This window comes from Anarrhichthys ocellatus, unplaced genomic scaffold (assembly GCF_004355925.1).
Source record: "Anarrhichthys ocellatus isolate YVR2014 unplaced genomic scaffold, GSC_Weel_1.0 scaffold93, whole genome shotgun sequence".
NCBI lineage: Eukaryota > Metazoa > Chordata > Actinopteri > Perciformes > Anarhichadidae > Anarrhichthys > Anarrhichthys ocellatus.
In genome coordinates, this window is record NW_022280123.1 from 1,511,364 (window position 1) to 1,535,547 (window position 24,184).

General features: G+C 39.3%; 2 protein-coding genes across 2 annotated transcripts in view; both read left to right on the forward strand.

Moving 5' to 3' along the window:
• Positions 1-7,971: 7,971 nt before the first annotated feature.
• olfml1 (olfactomedin-like 1) lies at positions 7,972-14,840 on the forward strand. The gene is made up of 8 exons (XM_031875663.1): positions 7,972-8,484; positions 10,086-10,189; positions 10,974-11,164; positions 11,322-11,425; positions 12,357-12,548; positions 13,795-13,975; positions 14,060-14,219; positions 14,421-14,840. Exons 1-8 carry the CDS (start codon positions 8,356-8,358, stop codon positions 14,575-14,577), a joined length of 1,218 nt encoding a protein of 405 aa, XP_031731523.1. The 5' UTR covers positions 7,972-8,355; the 3' UTR covers positions 14,578-14,840.
• A 1,106-nt stretch (positions 14,841-15,946) lies between these two features.
• LOC116398893 (TBC1 domain family member 10A) overlaps positions 15,947-24,184 on the forward strand; it is a 9,538-nt gene continuing 1,300 nt past the window's right edge. Inside the window, exons 1-7 of the mRNA XM_031875638.1 lie at positions 15,947-16,162; positions 16,842-16,929; positions 17,071-17,178; positions 18,562-18,754; positions 18,952-19,077; positions 20,134-20,257; positions 20,743-20,812. Coding sequence (XP_031731498.1) covers positions 16,005-16,162; positions 16,842-16,929; positions 17,071-17,178; positions 18,562-18,754; positions 18,952-19,077; positions 20,134-20,257; positions 20,743-20,812 — 867 coding nt within the window. The 5' untranslated portion in view covers positions 15,947-16,004. The remainder of the gene's footprint in view (positions 16,163-16,841; positions 16,930-17,070; positions 17,179-18,561; positions 18,755-18,951; positions 19,078-20,133; positions 20,258-20,742; positions 20,813-24,184) is intronic.

Consider the following 24,184-nt stretch of genomic DNA (forward strand, 5'->3'; position numbering starts at 1 on the left):
TGCCTAAACCTAACTAAGTAATTCACAATATTTTCCTAAACCTAACTGAGTAGTTTATTTTTGCCTAAAACTAACTAAGTTGCAGAAGTGCAATCTGCTTTAAATGTTGTGAATTGAGACTTGCACTAAATGTCGACTAAACTAAAATTATGTTTTTCTCAAGGAAAAAAACCACACAGCTGATGTAGTGTGTCAGATTGTTGATGTAAATGATAAGGTGATTGAACAAGTCTCAACCTGGGTTTCTTTCCAAAAAAAAAAAGGAAAAAAATAATTCTTTAGTTTATTAGCTGTTTTTAAATAAAATAATTGATTAATGATGAGAGGTTACTGATTTTCTATTGAAAAAGTAAAATATATACTGTTCGAGGTCACTTAGTGTTCCATTAAAAGAACAATTTCTAACCATATGTCTAAGGTTCCACTTGGTGATGGGACATCACTTCCTTCTGCACTACTTGTTCTCAGCTCACTGCACTGTGCCGACGGTTTCTAATATTAATAGCCATATGACATAATCCTGTCCGCTACTAATGCACGTCTGGTGTCCCCTGTGCTTTAAGAGCCCGCTCTCCGCGGAGCCGGCGACTGGAGGTGTTGCATCCAACACGTTTCATGTTTTGGAGAAACGGAGGGTGCGGATGGAGGAGTGAGGCATAGTAACATTGCTTAGGAAGGAACGATGGAAAAAAAAGAAACCGCCGACAGAAATAGCCACGATGGTAATTCCTGTTTTATAAAGTCAAATGCAAGTGCAGCTTTTCATTTACGGAAACTGGACAAGTTCAAATGAAAAGTTTTAAAAGGCACGAATAAGCAAACATGAGTGGACACGAAATATGATCAGGCAACAGCCAAGATGTGACCGCCAGTGCCCAGATGCGCTACTCGTTATGTCCCAGAATTCCCTGTGATTTCGGCAAGACGGCGTAACGAGTCTGGGAGAATGGCGACATAAACAAATCTCACCCGGTGGTGGTCTCAATAAGAGAAAAAAAGGCCTTGTTGATGTGGAAAATGCCAAGGTTCACATGAGGCAGGCCTTGAGTATGCAAATAACGGGTCAGCACAATAGCGCGGTGATTAATGACCCTTGAATGAGCGGTACAGGTTGTTTTATTTCAGCACCGCAGACAGCTCTGGAAGCAGCAAAATCCCAGAGCTTTATTTTTCTTATCCCTGAAATCTTTGAGCCTTTGTTCATACGATGTCTCCTTTTTCAAACAGCAACAGGGTTTTTTTGCATGAGTAATGTATAATAAAGCAAGTTGAAAAATATTTTAGTCTGTTTCATTATTTACTCTGCGCCTGTGTCCGGCATAACTGATGATTGCGTGGAAACATTAAACTACAATGACAAATGATCCAGTCACTGATTTCTTTTTTCTTTTCTTTTTTAAACACGGAATGACTCGCATCAGAAATACGGTTTGTGCCTTCTCTCTCCGCTGCCTGTCATAAACGACTCTTATTTCCTCTCTGAGAGTGTATTTGTGATTTAGTTGAAATGCCTTGGGCGCTAATCGTTCTGGAGATAAGGAGCTTATGCATAACACTCTGGGAGATGTTACCCTTTTCTTTAAAGCGATAATTCACCCACAAAAAGACCCCACACTTTAAAACACGGATGGGTAGCGCATCTGTCCAAGCGTGAGACTATATTTATGCATATGTGTTTTAAATAGTAAAGTTTTAGCGAAGATGCATGTGTTTGTAAAGCAGTAAGCATAAGGCTGGATAATTGAGACTTCGATTATTCTGCACGAGCTGCATGAAAGAGTTTGTAGACCAATGTTTTGATATAGTTTTGCTGTTTTTATACCCGGCCCCCATTTACTTCAATACATCAAGACTTTTCTCCATTTTTGGATTCGTCATTCACCATGGAGGCATGCAAGAAGTTTTCTTAAAATAATCAAGGTAAGACAAAGTAAGTAATTGATAGACAAATGGTCATTTTGGGGGCAAAGCATTCCTTTAAAATCTGCATTATTTATTATTTGATCACTTTAGCCAAGCTTTTAAGACCACACTGACATATTATCAAACTTGCAAACAGTTAGCAAGCGGTTTCTAATTTATACATCCAGCAGACATTGGGCAACATTAGTATTTGTATGAAGTTGTACAACTGTACACTGTATGAATATAATGGAAATATTCTAAATGTCTCCTTTTAGCTCTGTTTTTGGTCTCCACCGTCCCCTGTGGGAAATATCTGGCTTTTAGCTGGTAAATGCTCCACTATGTTCACCAGCTAGCTGTCAATTTTGTCTTTCTGTTATTTGGTGCCGGGCAGGGAGTGTACAGTGGGTTGCTGCTGGAAACAAAGTAAATCAGAGCTTTGAGAGGGAACCTAAACATTTATGTTTGTGGGCCACAAAAGAAAAACAATGCTGAAAGATGCCAAAACTGAGAGGAACTGCAGAGTTGGGTGGCAACTCCCAGTGAGTTTGTCACTGCAGTATGAGTGGCCCACCTTCACATTACATATTCGATCCATGACATAAAATATTGACTGTCGCAGCTTTAAAAATGAGCTACTTTCAGTATTTAAAGTTAATGTGAGATGAAGTAAGTTGGCTAATCAAAATGCTTGAAAGAAATGTCACATGCATAAACTTTAGGCCTTATCTGGTAAAAAAAAAAGGTTCGTATTACCACCATCTATGCAGAACCAAAAGAGTTGTGTGTGGGACGGTTTCCTAGTTGTGGGTGAACGAAACGAACCGGATCTGTCCACCCTGTTATACGTAAAATCAAAACAAAGCTGAACGTCTCTAAAGCACTGGTGATAATTATCGGGTTATGAGCTACAACATCACACACACATTTCAACTATTGTCGAAGATGCAGTCATTCAATATCGAACAAATGATTACGGACTTGTAGCATTCATTCACATTTCTAACAGTGTGATATAACGCATGTCTCTATAGAGTGCATGTCACAAAGAGCCAACAGAAACGTTATGGAAGTAGCAAGAGGAGGGTGAATAACAAAGAAAAAAACGTGTAATTTTCCAGTAATTTCACTGGGAAATGAAGCAGAATCGGTTTTCAAATTTGCTTGCAATGAATGTTAATAAAAGCAGGATATGAGAGATGACAGGTTAAAAACATGTCTGCATACTTTTGTGAATTCTGCATCAAATTAAAAAACATCTTGCACACTAATGCCTAGAAAAGTAGTTTAAAGGATCAATGTTGAAGTCTTCTCATATCTGCTCCAATTACATCTTCACTGCCTAATACAACAGCGGATGAGAAAAAGAGGCGAAGGAATGGAAGTTCCACAGTGTTAACGCTGCAGTGAATTCACTTGAATTAAGCCTAATTAATTTCTATACCTGGGGTTGACTTGGCATTCACCTTGGCTTGCTGCCCCAGGGAGCGTCCTGGTAATTAAATTTTCAAGAGCGGAGCCATGGGAAGTCTGATGACCCACAGAGTGGGAGAGAGACAGATGAAGTGAAGGAGCGAGGGGGGAACAGAGACAGAAGGTCAGAGAGCAATACTAGGAACAAGGGCGCAATTTGTCACACAGCAGATATTGTACATTTGAACGTATTTAATGGGAAAGATTAGGTGATTCAGACAGAATAGGATGAGTAGCCGTGAGTTGGAGGGGTAGTCAACACGTTGTCACCATAGACTGTATATAAGAAGTGGACGTAGTCATCGTGACATAACCCATTTTGTTTGTGGACTGCCGTTTTGAAGTCTCGAGTTCGGCGATTTTGTCATCGACATCTTGGATTACAGCCGGCGCCATGTTGTTTGTAATGACTTGTATTGTATTTTTGGGAATTACTGCCAACTGGTGTTAACTTAAAGTGTTACGGTTATTCGCCAGTGTATTATATGTGTGGCACATGTGACAGGAAGTAACGTATTCCATTTCCTGGTTTTGTCACAACATGGCTCTGTTGTACTGGAGTGATCTTTATTATTATTATTATTATTTAGAATCTTTATCCATCCTGTATTTTCTGGCCATCTGAGTGGCAATGCCAGTGAGTATAATTTACTTTTATAGCTTTAGGTATTTCTGAGGGTTCATTTAGTTAGTTTATTATTAGAAATAGTTTGATGACATGTGCAACATGTAACTGCTGAATATACGTAGATAGCACAGCAATTTATGTTTCCCTTATTATTATACACATTATTTAAGTTGTTCAAAACTAATATGTGATTGTATGTTTTTTACCTGTTTTGTAGTTTCACACTTCTTCATATTAAAACCTGTCCATATACAACACGCTGGTCTGTTCCTTGGAGGAAAAGTATGATGAAGAGTTTAGCTGACTGCAAAGCCAATACAAGACACAGAGTCGACATTGAGTCGGAGCAGAACATTGTTTATTTCGCAACCAATGAACTGAAGTGACTATATTTGGGATGTGGAGGAGTGACGTAGAGACGCCGTATTTGGTAGTGGCAGAGAGCTGTCAATCACAGTAAGCCCGCCCTAAAGCATACTCTACTTTATGGTATATTTGACTCAAAATGGACCATCATTTATTAAATGAACATCATGCTGTATTGAAGAAGACTTGAAACTAGCAATTGAGACCATAAACTCATTTTTACAATGTTTACTGAGGTAATAAATCAAGTGAGAAGTAGAGTAATATTCTCATAGACTTCCATACAATCAGACTTCTTTTATGAAAGCCCAGTGCATCTCAATCAGTAACTAAAACGTGCCTTGGTGATACGTAGCATGCTCAGGATTAGCCGGTAACCATGTTCATCATCTTAGTTTAGCGCCATAGCATGCTAAACACAAAGTATAGCTAAGGCTGATGGGAATGTCAATGTGGCGGCGCAGGAAAAGTTAAGTAGCAGTTTGCCGTTTTCGTAAATGTGGTCATTTGCCTTCTTGCAGAGAGCTAGATGAGAAGATACCACTCTCATCTGTATGTTAACTATAATGGCGTATTCACACCAAACGCGGTGCAAAGAGAGTAGATTACATACAAAGTCAATGCACAGACACGAATAGATGTGGGTAACGCAAATTCGGCAATTTAAGCATAGAATAGCACCGATCGATTCAAGAGCCATTGAGAAAACAAGTATTTTAAAAGTTATTTGCTTGTCGTCTTCAGAGAAAAACTAACAAAACATGAATTCAAACTTTTTACAAATCGGCATCATTATGTAGTTATTTCGGCATCCCTTTTTGTCCGTTTATTGCAGTTAATTCCCAGCAAAATCTGTTTATTTTGGGTTCATACTGCTGTAGTAAACAGCCGACGTGTGGCTTGCTAGACACAGTGAATACACCTCGATGAAATCCACGGAGCTCCTCCGGATGATCTTATAAACCCAGACAAGACAGCGTTTAGTTTCCCGGGATATCTGGGACTTTCACGACAAGTACTAAGCAGAAATAGTGGTTATTTCTTCCATGGTTGATGGTTCAACCTCTACAGAGTTGGCCGTCTCCAGGCGGAACCTGTTTGCATTGACTGGCATTAAAACCTCATCATCTGCCAAAAACAAAGACTGGCAGGAAAGGTCAATGATGATGTCAGATTCTAAAGTGTGGTGGGAAGTAGACATCTACATATACATTTACATACGTAGACATATACATTTGCATGCACATGCACACACACACACACACACACACAAAGCTCCATGGATTGCTCCCTTCAGTTCTGAAAGTGAACCCAGTCGGATGTCTTGCTGAGACTCTATGTATATTTTATAGGTCTCTTCCACAAACTGTATGAATCTTTCATGAGGTTACATCGCATTGTGAGGGTGTGTGTAGTTGGGGCGTTTGCGTGCTAACATGTGTGTGTGGCGCGCAACCAGAAGATTACAAAGTGGTGCTTACGAGTAATACGATCCCCTAAAACAAGACAAAATCCTTAAATTACTTTACCTTCCCACGGTTACCGCCTCGCTGAAAACAAATGCTTTCTAGTGGGTTGTCTTTTACAGTTGCTAGTCCCACATTACTCTATTCTACTCTGAGTTGTTGTTTTTTACCACAGTTCTCTTTACCGACATGCAGCTCAGCAAACCAGTCTATCAAACATCCAAAATACACCAATGCAATCAAAACATGTGATACACATCTCGGGATCAACTCTGGCACCAGAACATTGACATTTGTCTCTCAACAGTAACACTTTGGGCCCAATCTTAAAGCTGGTGCAAAGCGGCGCAAAAAGCAGCGCAGCAAAGCTGCAGTGCAAAGATACACAACAAAGCGGCACAACTGCCGTTGCTCATTTCAGACCGACACAGTTGACATTTTCACACCCCACGCTCATGTTGTGTAACTTGCACTCATCTATGCTCAAGTGATTGCGCCATTGGCCAAACAAAATGTGGTCTAACGTCAAGGGTGCGGTGTTTTCCTCCTATTTAATGTAAGAAATCAACTGGAGAAGTTCCATTGTGATATCTATTCTTCATTTTTTAAACTTTTCTTTTAAATGTATGTATTTTACAAAACATATCTTTAAAGGCCGTTTTCTCTGAAAGAGTTTTTTGTCAGACTCTGAGCCAGTAACACTTACATCCACCAACTTTTTTTAATTAGTACTTTTTTTCATACTTTCAATACATTTTTTGTGACTAATACTTAGTGTATTTTTAATTAAAGCCAGGTTTGGTGATATTGAGAAACTAGCAAGAGTACACTGAATAAAAAAAAGAAAATAAAAAAGGATCCAACCGTGTAAACCCAGCCCAATGTTTCTTTTTCAATGAAAGGTGAAACAAAAAGGTGCTAAATCTAATATTCTCTTTCTTCGTCAGAGCATTTGATTCATTGATTGCTGTCGGGATGCAAAGACAATTTTCTGCTTTTACTTAAAGGACGAGTTCAAAATTTAGTCTGTCTTGAAGAAATAGTCAGGATGCCCATATGCATATGAACGTTGAACGAAGGCCTGCGCCCTAAAAAGACTTGTAGTATGTGGTGGTATTGCTGTGATGTGGCGCCATCTCATGGTAGAAACCCAGTAACACACTGAGGCCTGACAACAGATAAAGACTAAAGATCTCAACAGCAGATATTAAGGAAGAGGACGGATCTACTGTGTTTTGCTTTGTTAGCATGTTAGCGTCGTGTCCTCTATTTAACCTTGTTGTGTTCACATCAAGCTGCAGCTTAAAGCAAAGCTCTGTGTTCAACGTGCGCCAGATCTCTAGCACAGCGTTGAAAGCTAACAGACAGATGTTGTCTGTCAGAACAGAACAGGAAACAGGCCCAGGTGGCTCTAAAAAAAAATACAAAATACAAAAAAGCACCAGATGGACAACCGACAGCAGCCAACCAGGAATTATCCATAAATGGCAGTGACAACTTTTTGGACCGAAATCACTCAAAATATCATCTGGATCAGATAATAAAACCATAAACTCTTGAGACTCTTAAAGTCAGATATCTGTTAATTTCTTTCTGTTCTGACTTGCAGTCTCCTCAGTCAAAATAAGCATTGCTTTGGGAGGCTGTGGTGATATTGGATGATAGCGTGTCTCTTACATTGTAGTCTAGAATTATAGGAGCAAGAAATTACAAGGCAGCTGTGTAATATTTGCTTTGTTGCTGTATAATATAATGTCAAAAATACAGCCTGTAATCCTGCCGGCTGGAAACACCCTATGTGTCTTGCAAGAGGATGGAAGTTTTCTGATTTAGATATTATCAACAGTTTGTATTTCTTCACACTAATGTGGTGCAACTTTACAACTTTATCAACCAGCTCCTGCTCCCGTGTGAGGACTAGGGGACGTGTCAGTGGGCCATCTGGAGATTATTACAATAGAAAACTGCAGGGTTGGACAGCAGGGTCTGAACTGTCTCGGTTGGTTCCCCACTCTCTCTCTCTCTCTCTCTTCCCCCTTCTCTTTTGTTTTTTTCTCTCAGAACTCAAGTACACAACCTCCAGAGAAGGGAAAAGGGTGGGTTGAGAGACAGTCAGAGAAACTGGGAGAGAAAGAGAGAGAGAGAGGGGCTGGGAGGGACTGTGCGAGGGTGAGGTTCACTTGGATCCAAACCCACCTAGAGAAGCAAGACAGAAAACTCTGCGGCTGAAACTCTTGAACGCAAACTGGAGACAGCAGACTTAAAGGACCATTGGGGATTTCTTTCAACACGACAAAGATTATTTTAAACTGTGACTGAACACAAATTGATCTTTTTGGGGGTTTATTTTCAGTGTGGAGGAATGTTTCAGTGAGTTGTTCTCTGCACGAGTGCTTAAAGAAAATACAGGAAACAGTCTCTTTGTCGTTGACAAGACTTTTCATACGCAGAAATAGTGGAGTTCTCACAGCAGCAGCTGCAGTTTTAGCTTGTGACTTGTCGACAGCAGTGCTCGCGATGTCAGGCAGACTGGTTCTTGTCCTTCTCCTGTGTCTCTATCTGACTGTTGGTTCAGTCCAGGGCCAGGGCTCGTCCCAGGATGCCTTTATAATCCAGTACCTGGAGAGGAGACTGTCTCAGATGGAGGTAAGGTTCCCGTGCCGCATCCGTCAGGTGATAACATTTCTTTCTAGAGACATCCGGCCTTAAAATGAATAATAATGATTCATGAGTTACACAAGGATCAGATCATCTGGCTGCCAAACGTCCTCCTGTGACGGGATATCTGGCGACAGATGTCTAGTAAATATGTGTGCATGTGTTAGACAGATCTGTAGAGGTACTGAATGTCACAGTAAGGTAATGTACTTTAATGTACTTCATTTCACAGTGCTGTCCGGTACCAGCATGAACACAACAAAGTGTAACAGTAACCAGTTCTGGAATGTAACTAAGTACATTAACTCAAATACTGATGTAGAGTACACTTTTGAGGTACTTGTAATTGAATTGAGTATTTTCACATAATGCTACTTTATACTTCTACTCCACTACAGTTTTTTTGCAAATGTAATTTTTACCCTACTACTTTTATTTTACAGCTTTTAGATTTTTAATGCAAAACTAATATGTAATTGTTTTTGAATAGATTAAGCTACCCAGTAATACACAAAGTAACAACATTATGCAACATTATAGTAGTACTTCATCACTAATTATAATACAATAATATAACATATTCTTAAATGGGCAATTTTGCATTAGTAATCTGACTATTGGCACTTTTAAAGAGTAACTGCCCACTTAAACGTTTTTTTTTTAAGTTTAAACTATATATTATATATACTATATTATATGACTGTACTGTGATGGAACACATCATTAATAGTGACATTGCTTTCCAAATAAAATTTTTTAAATGCATGGTTGAAAATGCCATCTGATGTTTTAAATCAGCTTGAATTTTTCAAGGCCAATCCTGAGATGGAGTCAACCATTTGGGACTAATCTACGTCATGAAATAGAAGAACGAATGTCCTTTAATCAATAACCACTGTGTAGCTTTACAATCACACAGCACAAGTCTGTTTTCGCCTTTCTGTGTACTGGAATTTAAGCTAACAGCCCATTACAAGTCTGGTGAATCAGTGTTTATCTGGCGATGGCAATAGGCTTGGCTTTCCTACATTTCTTATATACAGTCTATGGCTCAGACCTGGGGTGAAGTTATACTTTAAGTGTAATTTGATGCTAATACTCTACTGTTACTTCTGTAACATCTGTGTGGTTGCAGATTGGTACCAACTAAATACTCCCTTTCCAAGAGTGCGGTAACGTGCAAAACCGTGATAATGCCTTTCGCCTCGCTCAGAAGCCATCCTTACCATAATAACACTCCTGCAGTATCCCAGTTTTGTACTCTGGGGCTCATGCACAGCTGTTTCACAAGTATGTCAGAGAACCAAGTTGGCCTGCAGGTAATGTTAAAACGTGAAAGGCTCTTGCTAGATCCAGTGTTTGGTTTGTCCGCTCTGGGCTACTGTCGAAACATTCTAAGCTAAAACCTCATAACTCAGGAATTCTTAGTTTTAGGTGATTATACACAAATAAAAACATAGTTGTGAATATTATATTCCATTTCTGTTAATAAATCCCGAAGTAAAAAATGTTTTTTTCTCTCAAAAGACATGTATTCTTGCTTTAATCCTGTATTCACAACAGTTTTTTCTCTGTGTCAATAACGTCAGGAGCGTCTGAATCAATGTGAGCAAAAGACAGTGAGCGTCACCCAGAAGACCTATGACCTCTCCTCTGAAATCAGGGGTTATCTGTCCACTCTCAGTGTTCTGAGGTAGGCGTGTCTGAAAAAAAAATACTTCATCATGTGACTCAATGAAGGAACTACAGTAGTTACTTAAAGCTGCAGTTGATAACTTCAATGAAAATACCTTTTTATCTTATTTGCTCCAACTGTGACTATACACTGCAATAGTAAATGAGACAGATAATCTGTGAATAAATCAGGTTCCCCTGCCTTCTTTTGGTGCCCCCACACCCCAAAGAAAAACAACCAATCAGAGCTGAGGAGTTTCTAACGCACCTGCTTGAACTCCGATCAAACTGTGAAACTTGGCAGCGCTGATCTAATATGACTCAATGACAGCATTGCCTATTTCTGGCCTCAAATGTTTTCAGAAACATTTGTTAGTGTTTAGCTGTAAAATTAGAAGGTTTGCTCCGGGCCGCTGGGCGGTGCTTGGTTTTGGCTCGACTGTTTTCAATATGGTGGCTGCGTCACAATTGTTTCATTTTAAAGCTAAGTTTAGTAAGATATGTTTCTGAAAACTTTTGAAATGAGAAATACGCAATGCAGAAACGTTTGATTAAAGCATTGATTGACAGCTGTGACTCCTCGGCCCTGATTGGTTGTTTTTCTTTGGGGCGTGGTGGACTCTTGCAAAATGCCATTAGAAGCACTATAAGGAGGCAGAGTAACCTGATTTTTTTACAGATCATCTGTCTCACGTACTACTTTATAGTGAAAGTAAAAAATGATTTTTATAAAAGTTACCAACAGCAGCTTTAAGGTGCGTGAGAACTGTAAGAATCTAACCTTAATTTTGTTTGCTCCATAGATCAGAGGTCAGGAACCAGGTGGACAGCGTGTCTGTGCGTGTCGAGCGGGTGGAGAGGGAGTTGGAATATCTTGAAAACAAGATTCCACCCCAGACCGACATCGAGATTGAAGAGGCGCTGCTGGAGCAACAGATACAGGCTGCTGAGCTGGACCAGCTGCAAAAGAAAGCCAAGATCAAAGTGGAGAATGGTAGGATGTGGGCCGGTATACAGATGATGATTACGGCATTTACCTGTTTACCTTATGTATTACAGGAGGGAAAAGGAAAGAGCAAAAAGACAAGATACAAAATGTACTATGCAGGTCATTGTGCTACAGTTTATTCGTTTCTTTCCAACATCCCCAGACTGCAGAACGGCGCTGAGTCAAATCAAGTCCCTCAAGATTGTGAAGAAGGCAGGAGATACCTACGGTTCCTGGTTCAAGGACCCCACCGAAGGATCAGCTAAGGTCTGTTCTTTTTTAACGATGACGTGATTACAGTAAGAGATGGCTGATTTTCTTTCTGGCCAGCAAATTGTGTTTATCTTTTTCTCAGCGTAGAGCTGCTGGTGGACGGATGTAAATTAATTGTACTTTTTTAGGGGCTAATTCACCCAATAAGATTCATCAGGAACGGAGATATTTAATGTATAAAAACACACCTGCTGTTAATAGTTGATTGAAAGGGCACTACGTATCTCTTCGAAATGGCTGGTTTGCCTAGTTAATGCCAAATTGGGTCAGGATGGTTTGTCGTTTTTAAAAAAAGTGTGTGCCCAGAAAAATAGTGGGTTAGAAGGGGCCTGCTATGCCTATTAGTAGGTTCAGAAGTACCTTATCATCAATTCAGTCATCAATATTGAGCGATACAAATAAAAGATGACGACACCGACCCCGCCAATTGCACTCCTAAACGCCTAAACCTAAGCAATCCAACCAACAAAGGCAATAAGTACTAGCCAATCACAGGCAGAGTAGGGCTGGTCATGTCCTCGCCATAGTAGGATTTAAAATTTTGCACCCTGGAGACCGCTGTCCCAAGTGAAACCAAAAGTCAACGTTGATGTGATTTACCGTACTTTTGTTACGTAAGTTATGTACTTCATTTACGACAAGTTACGTAAAATAGCATACTTATTTGAATCCAAACCAATTTGTTTTGTTGCCTTAACCTACATTTGCTATGTTTCACCTTGACTTCCAACGCATCAGAATGGAAGTGATAAATGGGTGCAAAAAAAGCAAAGCTGCCAATCGCATGAACACCACATATATCGTTATATAGATATCAGTACATTTAAACCAAGAATGGGATGTCAAACCTGAGTTCCACAATAATTATTTCCACTCACTTCTTCTTCTTCTTCTTCTTCTTGTTCTTCTTCTTCCTCTCTTTCAGGTCTACCTGCTCAGTGGAATTCGTAACAACACTGTGCTGGAGTACGTCTCTCTGCACAGTTTCACAGACAGGACCACCACATCACCAGTTAAGGTGGTGCAGCTGCCTTCCGACTGGCAGGGGACAGGTCAAGTGGTCTACAACGGATTCCTCTACTACCACAAGGCAGACACTCCCAACCAGATCCTGAAGGTACGTTGAATCAAATCCTAATACTGTACTGAGTATGTGTGTTTCACATCAAGGCATTGCTCTGTTGATTTGCATTATGTTTGTAAAATACAAAAGGCATTGAATAAAACAGTGTGTTCAGTCAGTGGTCACGTTGAAGGAGCACATTGCTTGGCAAACTGCTGTGCAGCTTTTGGCTGGAGACTGACTTCAGATCATTTCAAAGGCGCTTAGTCATTGGACTTTTTTTTTTTTTGCTCTTTTTTCCTGTTAGCTGAGGTCAGTGAGCTAACAATGCCAAAATAAACAATTCTGTTCTGGTGAAAGGAGCTGACTTTTCTCAAGATACTTTTAGTGTTTTGGAGCAGAAAGTTTACAGGGGAAAAGTGTTTTTTAAAGAAATGCAGTAGAAAACTATTGAAAGTACGTATTATAGAACCATATCCACAAAGCCTAACTACAGTATTTAATACTGAAACAGGATTGTATCAGGATTGTCTGAAATGTCTCAACAACTATTGAATGAATGCCATGACATTTTGTTCTACTATATGTAGTTACCAGAGGATGAATCCTATATACTTCGGTGGTTCTGGTCTATTTCTATAGCACCTCCATGTGGTTGAGTTAGGGTTAGGTTGTGTCATTGAAATTATGCATTTTAATGTGATGTTATATATTGATGTGAATTATCGAGCATAGTTAGATATAAAAATAGCTAGCTTTGTAAGTTACCAAAAAAATATATGTTTTACTAAACTAACCTCGGCGCTCTGAGGGCCACATAGTGGGCCCTGGACCAGTAGTTGAGAATACCTGGTCTAAAATGCATTTACAGCGTGTCACACTAAACCTTTGCTAGTTAAACGGTGCATAATCTGGGCGCAAAGCAAGTTTATGGGGCAAGGGGGTTGTATTGAGTCTCTTAATAGATCATTGCTGTGTTTGTTTACCTGAGGCATTGCCATTTAAATGGCGGACTGGAAAAGCGAGCAGTTTTCTGCAGGGAAAATTTAGTTTTGAAAAGCTAAACGCCAACAGTGGATTGAAGCAGAATATTTCGTAAAATAGAAATATACTTTTTTTCAGTCAATTTTGACTTTTGGTGGTGGGTGTAAGATGAGGACCCTTTGCTTACCCAAACCTTGTTAGTTTACACATCCAACTCTGGGGTAGGAAACATTTCTGACACAACTGAAGAGAAAACAAAACCATAATGGTAGCATTTCTGAATTTGTCTATTTCCATCTGCTCCCCCCATATAAAGGTAGACCTATTGAATGGTACCATAGTGGACAGTACACTGCTACCAGGAGCGGGTCGTCTACCAGTCTACAGTCTGAACCCCAACACCTACCTGGACCTGGCTGTGGATGAACTCGGCCTCTGGGTCATCCATGCCGACCCTGAGTATGGAGGAAACCTGGTCATCACCAAACTGGATAAAGGTAGAGAGTACACACATCTATGCATGTGCATACATATTTCAGTAACCTGGTATAATTGAACACTTTGTTTGTTCCTCACCTCAGCAAGTCTGGCAGTAGAGTACACCTGGGATACTCAGTGTAGAAGCCGTGATGCTGAAGGAGCCTTCCTGATATGCGGGACCCTCTACGTGGTCTACAACACACGCTATGGAGGTCGCTCGACCATACAGTGTCTCTACGACATCCATGACACCATCCACAGGTTGGATTACACACAGGAGGAAACAACAGCCCAAAATACTCACGCCAGCTTGCATTCCTAAACCATCCACATGTGTAAACACAGGAAAAACAGACACCAAATATCTTTTATCCAGATTCACTCAAGCACATTTACAACTAAAGCGATCGTCCTAATTTGATTCAACTTTTATTTTCCCTTTTCTGCACCTCCCGCCTGCAGTGAGGAGAGTCCCGTGATGTTCTTCCCGAAGCGCTACACCAGCCACAGCAGCATCCACTACCACCCCGTAGAGAAACAGCTGTATGCCTGGGACGACGGCTACCAGACGATATACAAAGTGGAGACGCGTAGAAATGACCAAGTCACTGCAGAGTGACGATGCTCTACAGTGTTTACCCTTTCATAAACTTGTGCTATCACCAGAATAATGCACTAACTATCATCAATAAAAGCATACTTTTGATGAGTATCTTGTAATCTACTGTTGTTCAGTATAGTGATCATTTGCTGGCAATGGATGCTATACCTTCATCACTATTAGTGCTTCTAGACATAAAGATCATGTCCAACCAAAGGCATTTTATACATCTTGTTGGCATTTTTTACTTTGTATCACCGTAATAAAGAACATTGAAGTGTCGTGTGTGTTTTCACTTGCCCTCGATGAATGATTTAAAAGTATTTACAGTAAAATTGGCTGTGATATGCTGGTTCAGATGTGGCACACTGGATTATCTGATAATGCATTTAGCATACTGTAAAATAAATCTATGAGGTAAATTCACAGTTTAAAAATAGATTATATCAAAGTAATTGTTTTTGAAAAAACAGGAACTGATGCTCCTCTGCTGTTTGTTACTTATTCGCCGACTGTGCAAAGCTGGGATTAAATGTGACTACTTCTATAACTTTATTTAATCAGGTTGTCGCATTAAAGATCTCTTTTTTCTTTTTCTTTTTTAAATAAACCTGAGAACTAGAAACATTCATAGTCAGACAACCAGATACAAAATGAGCTAGACAACCTACAATCAAGCAGCAAAATAGAGGCAATAGAAACAAGAGCAAGAGTGTAAAAAAAATACATTAGATAGCGAATCTTTCAAATCCGAAAGGGGGAATAAAAACGAAATCTAATAGTTACTGGACTTAAGCGAGAGAAGAGATGTGATGTAGTTTGGAAGCTTTAACAGAATATCTTTACACTGTAGATGGACATCAGGAGTCCTTCCTATACACATATTATGACAAAGAGAGTGGTGATGAGTGCGAAATGTATCATCGGTGACAAAGCATACAACTGCAAAAGTGATGATGAGGCAGCAGTAGAGAAGGTGTCTTTAATAAGGTTAAAACAATTCCTAAATGTCCCAGCAAGAAGGATAATGGCGTCATTTTAATGGTATATAGTCAGAGGCACGTGTAGATACTATTTGGTCTTCTGCGTTTAAAATAAGCCTATGAATAAAAAAGATATCTGGAAAGCGTCAAAGTGTTTGGAATGCACCCACTTTTCGATCACCAATCTATAAGTCAGTCCGCGTTACTCTTCTATATGACTACATGACCCTGTAATGTCCATGCTGTAATGTATCTCTTTCGCTGTCTAATGGCTCCGCGGCTGACATCCACTCTCCTTTGTTTGAATGGACTCTGATTCATCCCGCCCATTTTCGGTTGGTGGTGACGCGAGGAAAAGAGGCGGGTCGAGTGTGACCGTTGAGTTTGACAGGACAGGAGCGACTCACCCAACAGGCTGCTTGTGATTTGAGGGAACACGGGACGAAATTGTGTTCAAAACAAATGTCTTTTAAAACTATGAGGAGGAGAAACGGCATTAACGCTGGCAGGAGAAGCTCAACAATAAGGAGACGCAGTGAGAACTTGCGCTTTGATGAATTCGGCTTCGCTCTTACTAAACGAAAGGACCAGAAACTCCATCACCGATGTCATGATTACAGGTGCGGGACAGCGTAACGTCAACGTTAACTAAGGCTAGCTAGTTAGCTGTATTTACTTTAGTTTTATTTTATTCTTTTTCATTCGGTTGTTGACGTTAATTTATATCATGTTATATATTTGCGTAACAGACCGTCAGTAACGTTAATTATGCTGTTAAATTAGACTGTTGTGTCGTTTGAAATGTGTCTCAAGTGATGTCTTGCTAAGTTTGCGTATCTTGCTAACGTTAGCAATATTTGACGTAACAAACATTACGTGGGACCAATATGAGTACGGCAGTAAAGTAACGTTATGTCGCCAACTTTATTGTTCCAGGTTTCATTTAAAATTAAGTTTAAAAAATGTAAGTGGCTACCAAATAAAGTAGCAATACTATATATTTGATAATTAAATTGGAGCTTTCTTATCCCTTGTTGCTCACGAGGGTTAGTATAAATGTTTCCTCTGCTTCACAAATTATGTTATGTGGATGACGGTATGTAACTAACGTTGCTTACATAAAGTACAACTTTAACTGTAGGTTGTATGTACTGTTTAAAGCAAAGTCCCCCAGACCACACTGAAAGGAATTTATGCTTTCACATGATGAGAAGCAAAATTTAAAATCCTATTCATGAACACTTCAAAAGAACAGTACTGGATGAGCCCAAACTCACCATGTGGTGTTGTCTCTGTCAGCTTCCCCCAGCTGAGCTCAGTGAGGGTGAAGGAGCTGGGTGAGCTGCTCAGCTACTGGAATGGAGCCAGCTTCATCTGCAAGAGCCAAGTGAGATTCTACAAACTACTTAACAAAAAACTTTAAAATGTTTATTATAAAAAATGTACCTTAATTTTGCAGAACCATAACCATGCGTTAATTGTTTCATCAGACGGCTTGTTTGCTTTACACTCTTTCTGTGTTTTTCAGATCGAGCGCTTCATCCGTATGGGTATTCCTCCAAGTCTGCGTGGCAGAGTGTGGAAGTGTCTCCTCGCCACCGACGGTCTGAGAGAAACCAGTGACTTCAGCTATCGGGTACGAGACGTGCACCGGAGAGGACGTCTTGTTGGCGTTATGGGATTATTGTCACGGGTGGTGAATTGAAGCAGGGTTGTAGAAATGAAATGTGAGAGGCATCATTGCAGGTATAATGATGTCTCCCACATTTCATTTCACTTCATCACACGTTGCTTTGCACTTATACATTCTTTTCATCATAAACAGTCAAACCAGCAGTGTTATTTGTTCTAGTGAGCACATTTCAATTGTAAAAGATACAAACCAACTAAAACCCTCAAATCAAATTTCGGTTAACATTTCATCAGCACTGTCTGCACCCCGAAGCACAGAGGAGAGACCGAACTACCGACACTTGTGGTCAGCTGTGGAGCAGATAACGTCAAATAGCGTTAAACAACTGCAGAACAGAGCAACAATCGTCTAATACTGTGCATCCAGTATATCATCAAGTAATTTTCATTAAGTGTTTGTGAGTAAAATCGCTGCAGAAGGTTATAAATGAGGTCAAAGATCTATGTAGAATAAGACCAGATCTGGGTAAGAAATATTTCTACATCTGGGTAGAAAGACACCAGATGTGGGTAGAACCAGACCAGAATGTAACTCCTGGTTGGATATTGGTTTGTTACACAGGAAAATCGAAAGTTAATGCGTTTTCCCCCCTTCATGTTCAAATATTACATAGTCAATACTCTCGGCTCAAAATAAAACCTCTGCATAAGTGAGCAGGATCGAGGAGCAGCTGTAGAATGTAGTTTTTTTTTTTTTAGTTTTTTTTTTTTAAGGTAGGCTGCGTATAGCGACTGTGACTGTGACTCTATAACATTTGTTGAAGTAGCTGAAATATAGCCAATGAATGCTGTTCAGTCATAATCCAAATAGATGTCTCGCATTTAAAAATCCATAGTTTTAATCACCAAACACATTATTACTGGCTATATTTTTCTAATTGTCAACTATGTTTTTCATCCTCAGTTGTTGGCTCCCCTGTTTTTTACCCGTCAGAATACAGCTGAATTGTGTAAACTTATTGACTCTTTCCCCCCTCTGACTCAGGCTCTTTTTTAAAGATAAATGAGCACAGTCCATACATAGTTTACATTCATGAATAACTCTACTTCCACTGGATTCAAATGGAGGCCTGCCTTTCGTTCACCTGTTTCCATAGTGAATTGTGGAATCAGAGATCCATTGATGATCGCTCTTTTCATTCACCGCACATGAGCCAAATTGCGAGTGAATAGACTCTGAGTTGATTGAACAAACTCTGATCAGCTGTTCTATCTGAGGGTTAGGCTCTGTACTGTTAAACGTGCTCTCTGAAACAGGGCCCTGGTCATCATTCACAGAAATGTTACGGATTGATTCGTAACAACGGGGTGTTTTGGTCTCCAACAGAAGTGTCTGCTAGAGGTGCGAGTGCCCTTGGTGGACTTGGGAGTCAGCGAGTACGGCATCCTATCGGCAATCGCCACACTCAGCGACACCCAAAACCACCTGGGTTTGAACCATGGGCAGCCCTCCAGCTCCCCCGAGGCCCGATACTCTGTGGACGACATCACGCTCTTCAGACAGATCGCCCTCGACCTACGTGAGCTCAAACAGACTTTTTATTTTCATTATAAGAACAATGACTGTCGATTTTTGTTGGAAAACATGGTTTTGGCTATTTTTCAGTCCTTAAAATGTTATAAAAATGAGTAAATGTTGACTTTTAGTATTAGTATGCGACATCAGAGAATAGAGGAAAAGTAGACGCATGTCATATTAATTTGACCTGTTCCACAGAACGTTCCTTCCCGACCCACCGCTCTCTGATGGGGCACTGCCCAGAAGCCATTGAGGGCCAGGCTAAACTCTTCCGGGTCCTCATCGCTTACGCCAAATACAGCCCGCAGGTTGGATACAGCCAAGGTAACGGATCATGTGATTTAACTGTATTCCTTTATATCCAACATTATACCGTCTTAAAACAGTATAAAGAACCTCAAAGAGCATTTATGTGATTATAATCAGTTTGTTGCCCTTGTTCTAAATGCAATTTTTTAATTGACAATTAAGTTTAATTGTTCTCTCACTCATGTTTTTTTTTGGGTTTTTTTTTTCAAATACTTCTTCAGTAATTTAATGAAAATATCTGTAGTACTTAAGGTTAACACTCGGTGGAAGCAGAGTACTGCTGGTATCAAGAGTTACCTCATCATTGTCGTCTTCTCTGCTCTCAGTGAAATGAAAACCTCTTTTTTACATTATTAATTACTCTTAACACAATAATAATATTTCAGATTTATAATTTATTTATTTTTGATGAGATATTTAGATTTATTTAAACTATTTAATAAATGTGGGAATTTGGATTAATAAAATCACAAAAATGTGAGTGAATATCTGATTGTGAAAATATTATGAGCACCACAATCATTTTTTTTTTTTTTTTTTTTTTTTTTTTTTTTTGTAGTTGTTGCTGGAACTCAGAAAAATGTACTAAGCTGTTCTCACCATGGAATAATGTTCACTGTCAACTACAGTTGTCAAATAAGAAATTCCTGAAGTCCTCAATACATTTGATATTTTACATCACACACGTATATGTGTGTGTGTGTGTGTGTGTGTGTAATTTTTGTTCCTAGAAAATAGTGCTTCAGTTGTGATAGCATGGAGGAAAAGTCAAATGAACCTCCTCTATTTACTTCTTGATCTTATTATCCCATTCATGGTTCATGGTTTCCACTTTCCAGCGATGCCTCTCTGCATCACAGTATATATCCTGCTCTGTGCGCTGCTTTCTGTATTTCAGAGGAAAGCTGCGCTAGTTCTGAGTCGGCTATAGTACGCCTGCTAAGGTCATGCTCAGCAGTGTACCTTACTGCTGCTGTTAACAAGCTATTTTATTGTCTCAGCCGTCTGATTAAACATGTTTGAACCTGTATCTTAAATGTTTTGAATTGTGTGTTTGTGTGTGTGCCACAGGGATGTCCTACTTAGCTGCGGTGCTGCTGATGCAGTTGGGGGAGGAGGAGGCGTTTTGGGCTCTGACCGCCTTGCTGGATAAACCCAAATATCTAACCGAACTGTTTGATCTCAGCCTCACAAAGTAAGAATGGGTTAAAGTACATAATAGATGAAAGGCCAAAAGGTTGAGCTAGGCTCCAGTATTTTTGTTTTATTTTTGTCTTGTTTTATGAACGGCATTAAATGCATCTGGATTTCAGCATGGATTTAGTACACTTCATAGGTAAAGCTAGTGTGGGTAATGTTTAGAAAAGAGCAGAGGTACATTAGATTAAAAAAAGTTTATCCTACCATAGAACTCCATAGAACGAGGTAAGCTGAAGTTCAAAACTGCTGACTCATTTCTGGGTTTTAGGACTCGACAAAAAACACTTTGATGGTGCCATTTGTGTGGCCACATGACAGTGGTATATACCTGTATGTCTTATGTTTGAAATTCCAAAAAATATAGACTTTTTGCAATTGCAACCGAATTACCGTATGTAATTCCCAAATTTGATTGCAGTTTCCTTGGATTGGTGCGATCTGGCAGACACTAAACTAAACTGTTATTTTTGGTCCAATCAGGATCCAGCATCAGGCGAAGGTGTTTGACCAGTTCTTGAAACACAGGAAACCACAGCTCTCTCAGCACCTGGTGAGTGCTTTGTGAATTTTCACTTTATTTTTCTGTAAAATGCCACTTTGACTAAGAAACAAGTGAGAATTTGATCATGAGTGGTCACGGAAAACTGTGAGGAAAGTAGGGTGCTTCTGTTTGTACTGGAAATGCTATAGTTGATTGACAAGGAAAATGCATGCATATGTTTCAGGCCAGATATGGCCAAGTGATGAGTAGTTCATCTGTGAGGCAGAGGCCACTGTAAGGTATCCATCAGCAACGGGCCTCTTCTGTCATTCACTGTGTTAGGCTCCAGGCTTGTCATGTTCAGCAGCGTTACTGGCTGCACAGAGGAGAGGCAGTACGGCTGTGTGATTTCCTGCCTCCGTCCTGACTCTTATTTATCTATTTTTTACTAAATGCATTCGGTGAACCTCCCAGCAGACATGCAACACCTACAGCTGCACGTGAACAGAAATTAATAATCACAAATTTGCCTCAGAGGGCTTTACAATGTGTATAATTGCGACATCCTCTGTCCCGGGACCCTCACATCGGAACAGGAAAAACTAAATTCCAAAAACAACCTTTAACGGGGAGGGGAAAAAAAGGAAGAAATGTCATCTTATGGATAAGGAGATGTCTTAGCTAAAATAAATACAAAAAACAGAAGTAGTGGGGTTGAAACACCACATCAGGCCTACATGCCTACAAACATGGAAGCAGGAGAGCAATAGAAACCTGGAAAAAAATGCCAAATTTGATAACTTGTTGATTTAAGAAAGATTGCAATTGTGCAAAATATGTTGTAATTGGTCAAAAAGTAAGTGGAGATCTCTGTCCACAGACAGGCGTGGCGTCATGTTGCCAATACATATTGAAACTGGAAGGTACAGAGGTGTGTCTGAAGATTATTGTGAATTAGTAGATTATTCTCTACTCTCCTATATATCATGTTTAGCGACCAACATTGTTTGAAAAAGCAGCAAGCAGCTCATTTTACAGAATTAGATTCTTTAGAATTGAGGATGGATCTTAAATTTAATAGATTTTTATAGAGTTTTTTGTGTATATTGTCTTTGTTTGTTTTTTCTGAATTTAAATCTAAAGCATGAGATAGGAAGAGAGAAATATTTAACGATAGATACAATCCTAATCCTTTATTTTACGGATGGATTACGGGCTGTTTATTTCATGATGTACAAAGCTTCATCTGACATGACCTAATGTATAAATATAGGATTTTTTTAAAAATCAGATTGGTATAGTATAAGTATAATGAGTTTAAAGAAAATAAAGGAAAAATAAAGCCTGAAGTAACAGATTGGATGCAGGCTATTCAATTGTATGCTGTGTTATCTAGGAGAATGGAAGTATCACATCAGGATCCTAAATGCTAGAAGAAAAACTTGATCGGGCCATCCTCAGCATAAATGTTGGTTTTGTTTCGGTCATGTTTGCTTACTTGTGCGACTCTGTGTATATATTTATTTCATTTCTATTGCTGGACATCTCATGGGGAATTATACAGTATGTAGGTTGTTCATTTCTTTAATAGGTCAGTGCACTGTTAGATGCTGGTGGGTTTACACTCAGGAATATTTGATTTGCTGTTTTATAGTTTGTGAATGACTCCATGAGAGATGACACAAACATAAAACCAGTCATTCAGTGTTAATCCAGCTGCTTTTTGTAAGAGGACAGCGTGTGTTCTATAAACTATATACTTTATAAGCGGTATGAGAATTTTGAGAGGCCTATTCTGGTACCTGTGGTGACACCTTTTATTAGACCTCATAATGAGATGAGTTACTGTGATTTTGATACATTATATAAGCTATTGAAAATAGTGTTTTCAAACTAAACTATTCCTGTTTCTCGTCTGCTTAGTAAAGCCTAAGCAAAGCTATTTAGCACTCAGAAGTTTATGTTTTGGCAAAATCCTAAAAGCATATTTTTTGTAGGTAGGGCACGTTTGGTTTTAGCATAATCTCCCAAATGATATCGGGAAGCAGAGCAGGTGAACCCTCTGAACAGTGTCGGGGCGTTTCTTGCTCCCGTCACATTTGACTCTCTGTGGTGTTGTTTTTAATTGCAATAATAAAAGTCCTGCATCGCTGTGGAAACAGTTCAATCCTGGCAGGAAGTAGAGAGAAGTCAAACAGTATTACACACTTATGATGCCATAAATCATGAAAAAGAAAAAACCCAGGTAGAATTCCTTTGATAATGTATTTTGCAAAAGTTGGAAAACAATGGATTCTACATATCCAACAATTTTCCAAGTGATATCAATGTTGTGATAAACAATTGATGCTCCATGTGCTATCTACGTGTTTACAACCTCTCTGCTCTGTGTTCAGTAGCCTGCAGTTCAGTTAAGTTCCACTTAGTTTTTGTCATGTGACTTTCTGTCTCGGCCGAGTCATTACTGGGTTCCCAGTTGCTCTGAGGATTGCAGTAATACTTCATTTATTTATTTTTACATTTATCTGGTTAGTTCAAACGTTTTATTTGGGGTGAAATTTTAAAGGACACAATGAAATATCACAATTTTAAACTTTGATATTAAGCGTTTGCTAAGGAAAATATTCATCCCACATGATGTGTTCAAGGACCGTCACAAAGTTGAACTTTTTTTTTACTGTTTATGATAAATGATTAAAAAAAATGTATGGAAAGATGTTTTTAAAACTTGCCATTTGTTTTCTAGTTCAGAGGTGATGTTTAACTGGATTTTATAGCTCCTTGCAACCAAAAAGTGTTTTGCTCAAAAAACTATTCTCAGAATTTTACAGGAAACAAGATGTTGTGATGACGATTGCCCAGAAGATGTGTTCTGGAAAATTAACAATGAAGTGTTAAGTGCTATGCTAAAGCAGTTATTCGGTCCACCAATTTAATTCAGACTGACATATTTTGACAGCTACTGGATAGATTGCATTGGAGTTTTGTTCACATTTGTAGTTTTCAGAAACTTTTTATAAAATACAAAATGACTGGATGCATTGCCATAGAATGTGGTACCGATATCCATATCCACCACAGGATGAATTTCAATAACTTTAGTGATCTTTTAACTTTTCACATTTTAATTTGTCCAAAAGTTTTATAAATGACCAAATGCCTGCAAAACTAATGACACAACCATCACACTCTGCTGTACTTTGCATCTAATGCTGATTACCAAATGCTAGCATGCTAACATGCTAAACTGGGGTGACCACAGTAAACGTTTATGCCCTTAGTCCTGTTAAGGTGTGGAAATAGTGAGCCTTCTTCTTTGCCATGTTGCAGTCGGACTGTTAAAATCTTCAGTTGAAGTGTATTTGCACCCTCCGATCAATCACTGCTGCCATTTGTGTCTTTGAAGAGACTGCTATACTTCACGTCGACTCAGCAGGTCTG

Bases quoted from the DNA above. Each gene is read 5' to 3' on its own strand.
- olfml1 (XM_031875663.1), top strand. From the start codon at position 8,356: ATGTCAGGCAGACTGGTTCTTGTCCTTCTCCTGTGTCTCTATCTGACT. The intron at 11,165-11,321 runs GTAGGATGTGGG...CAACATCCCCAG, and splicing joins CAAGATCAAAGTGGAGAATG to ACTGCAGAACGGCGCTGAGT. The intron at 13,976-14,059 runs GTAGAGAGTACA...TCCTCACCTCAG, and splicing joins CATCACCAAACTGGATAAAG to CAAGTCTGGCAGTAGAGTAC.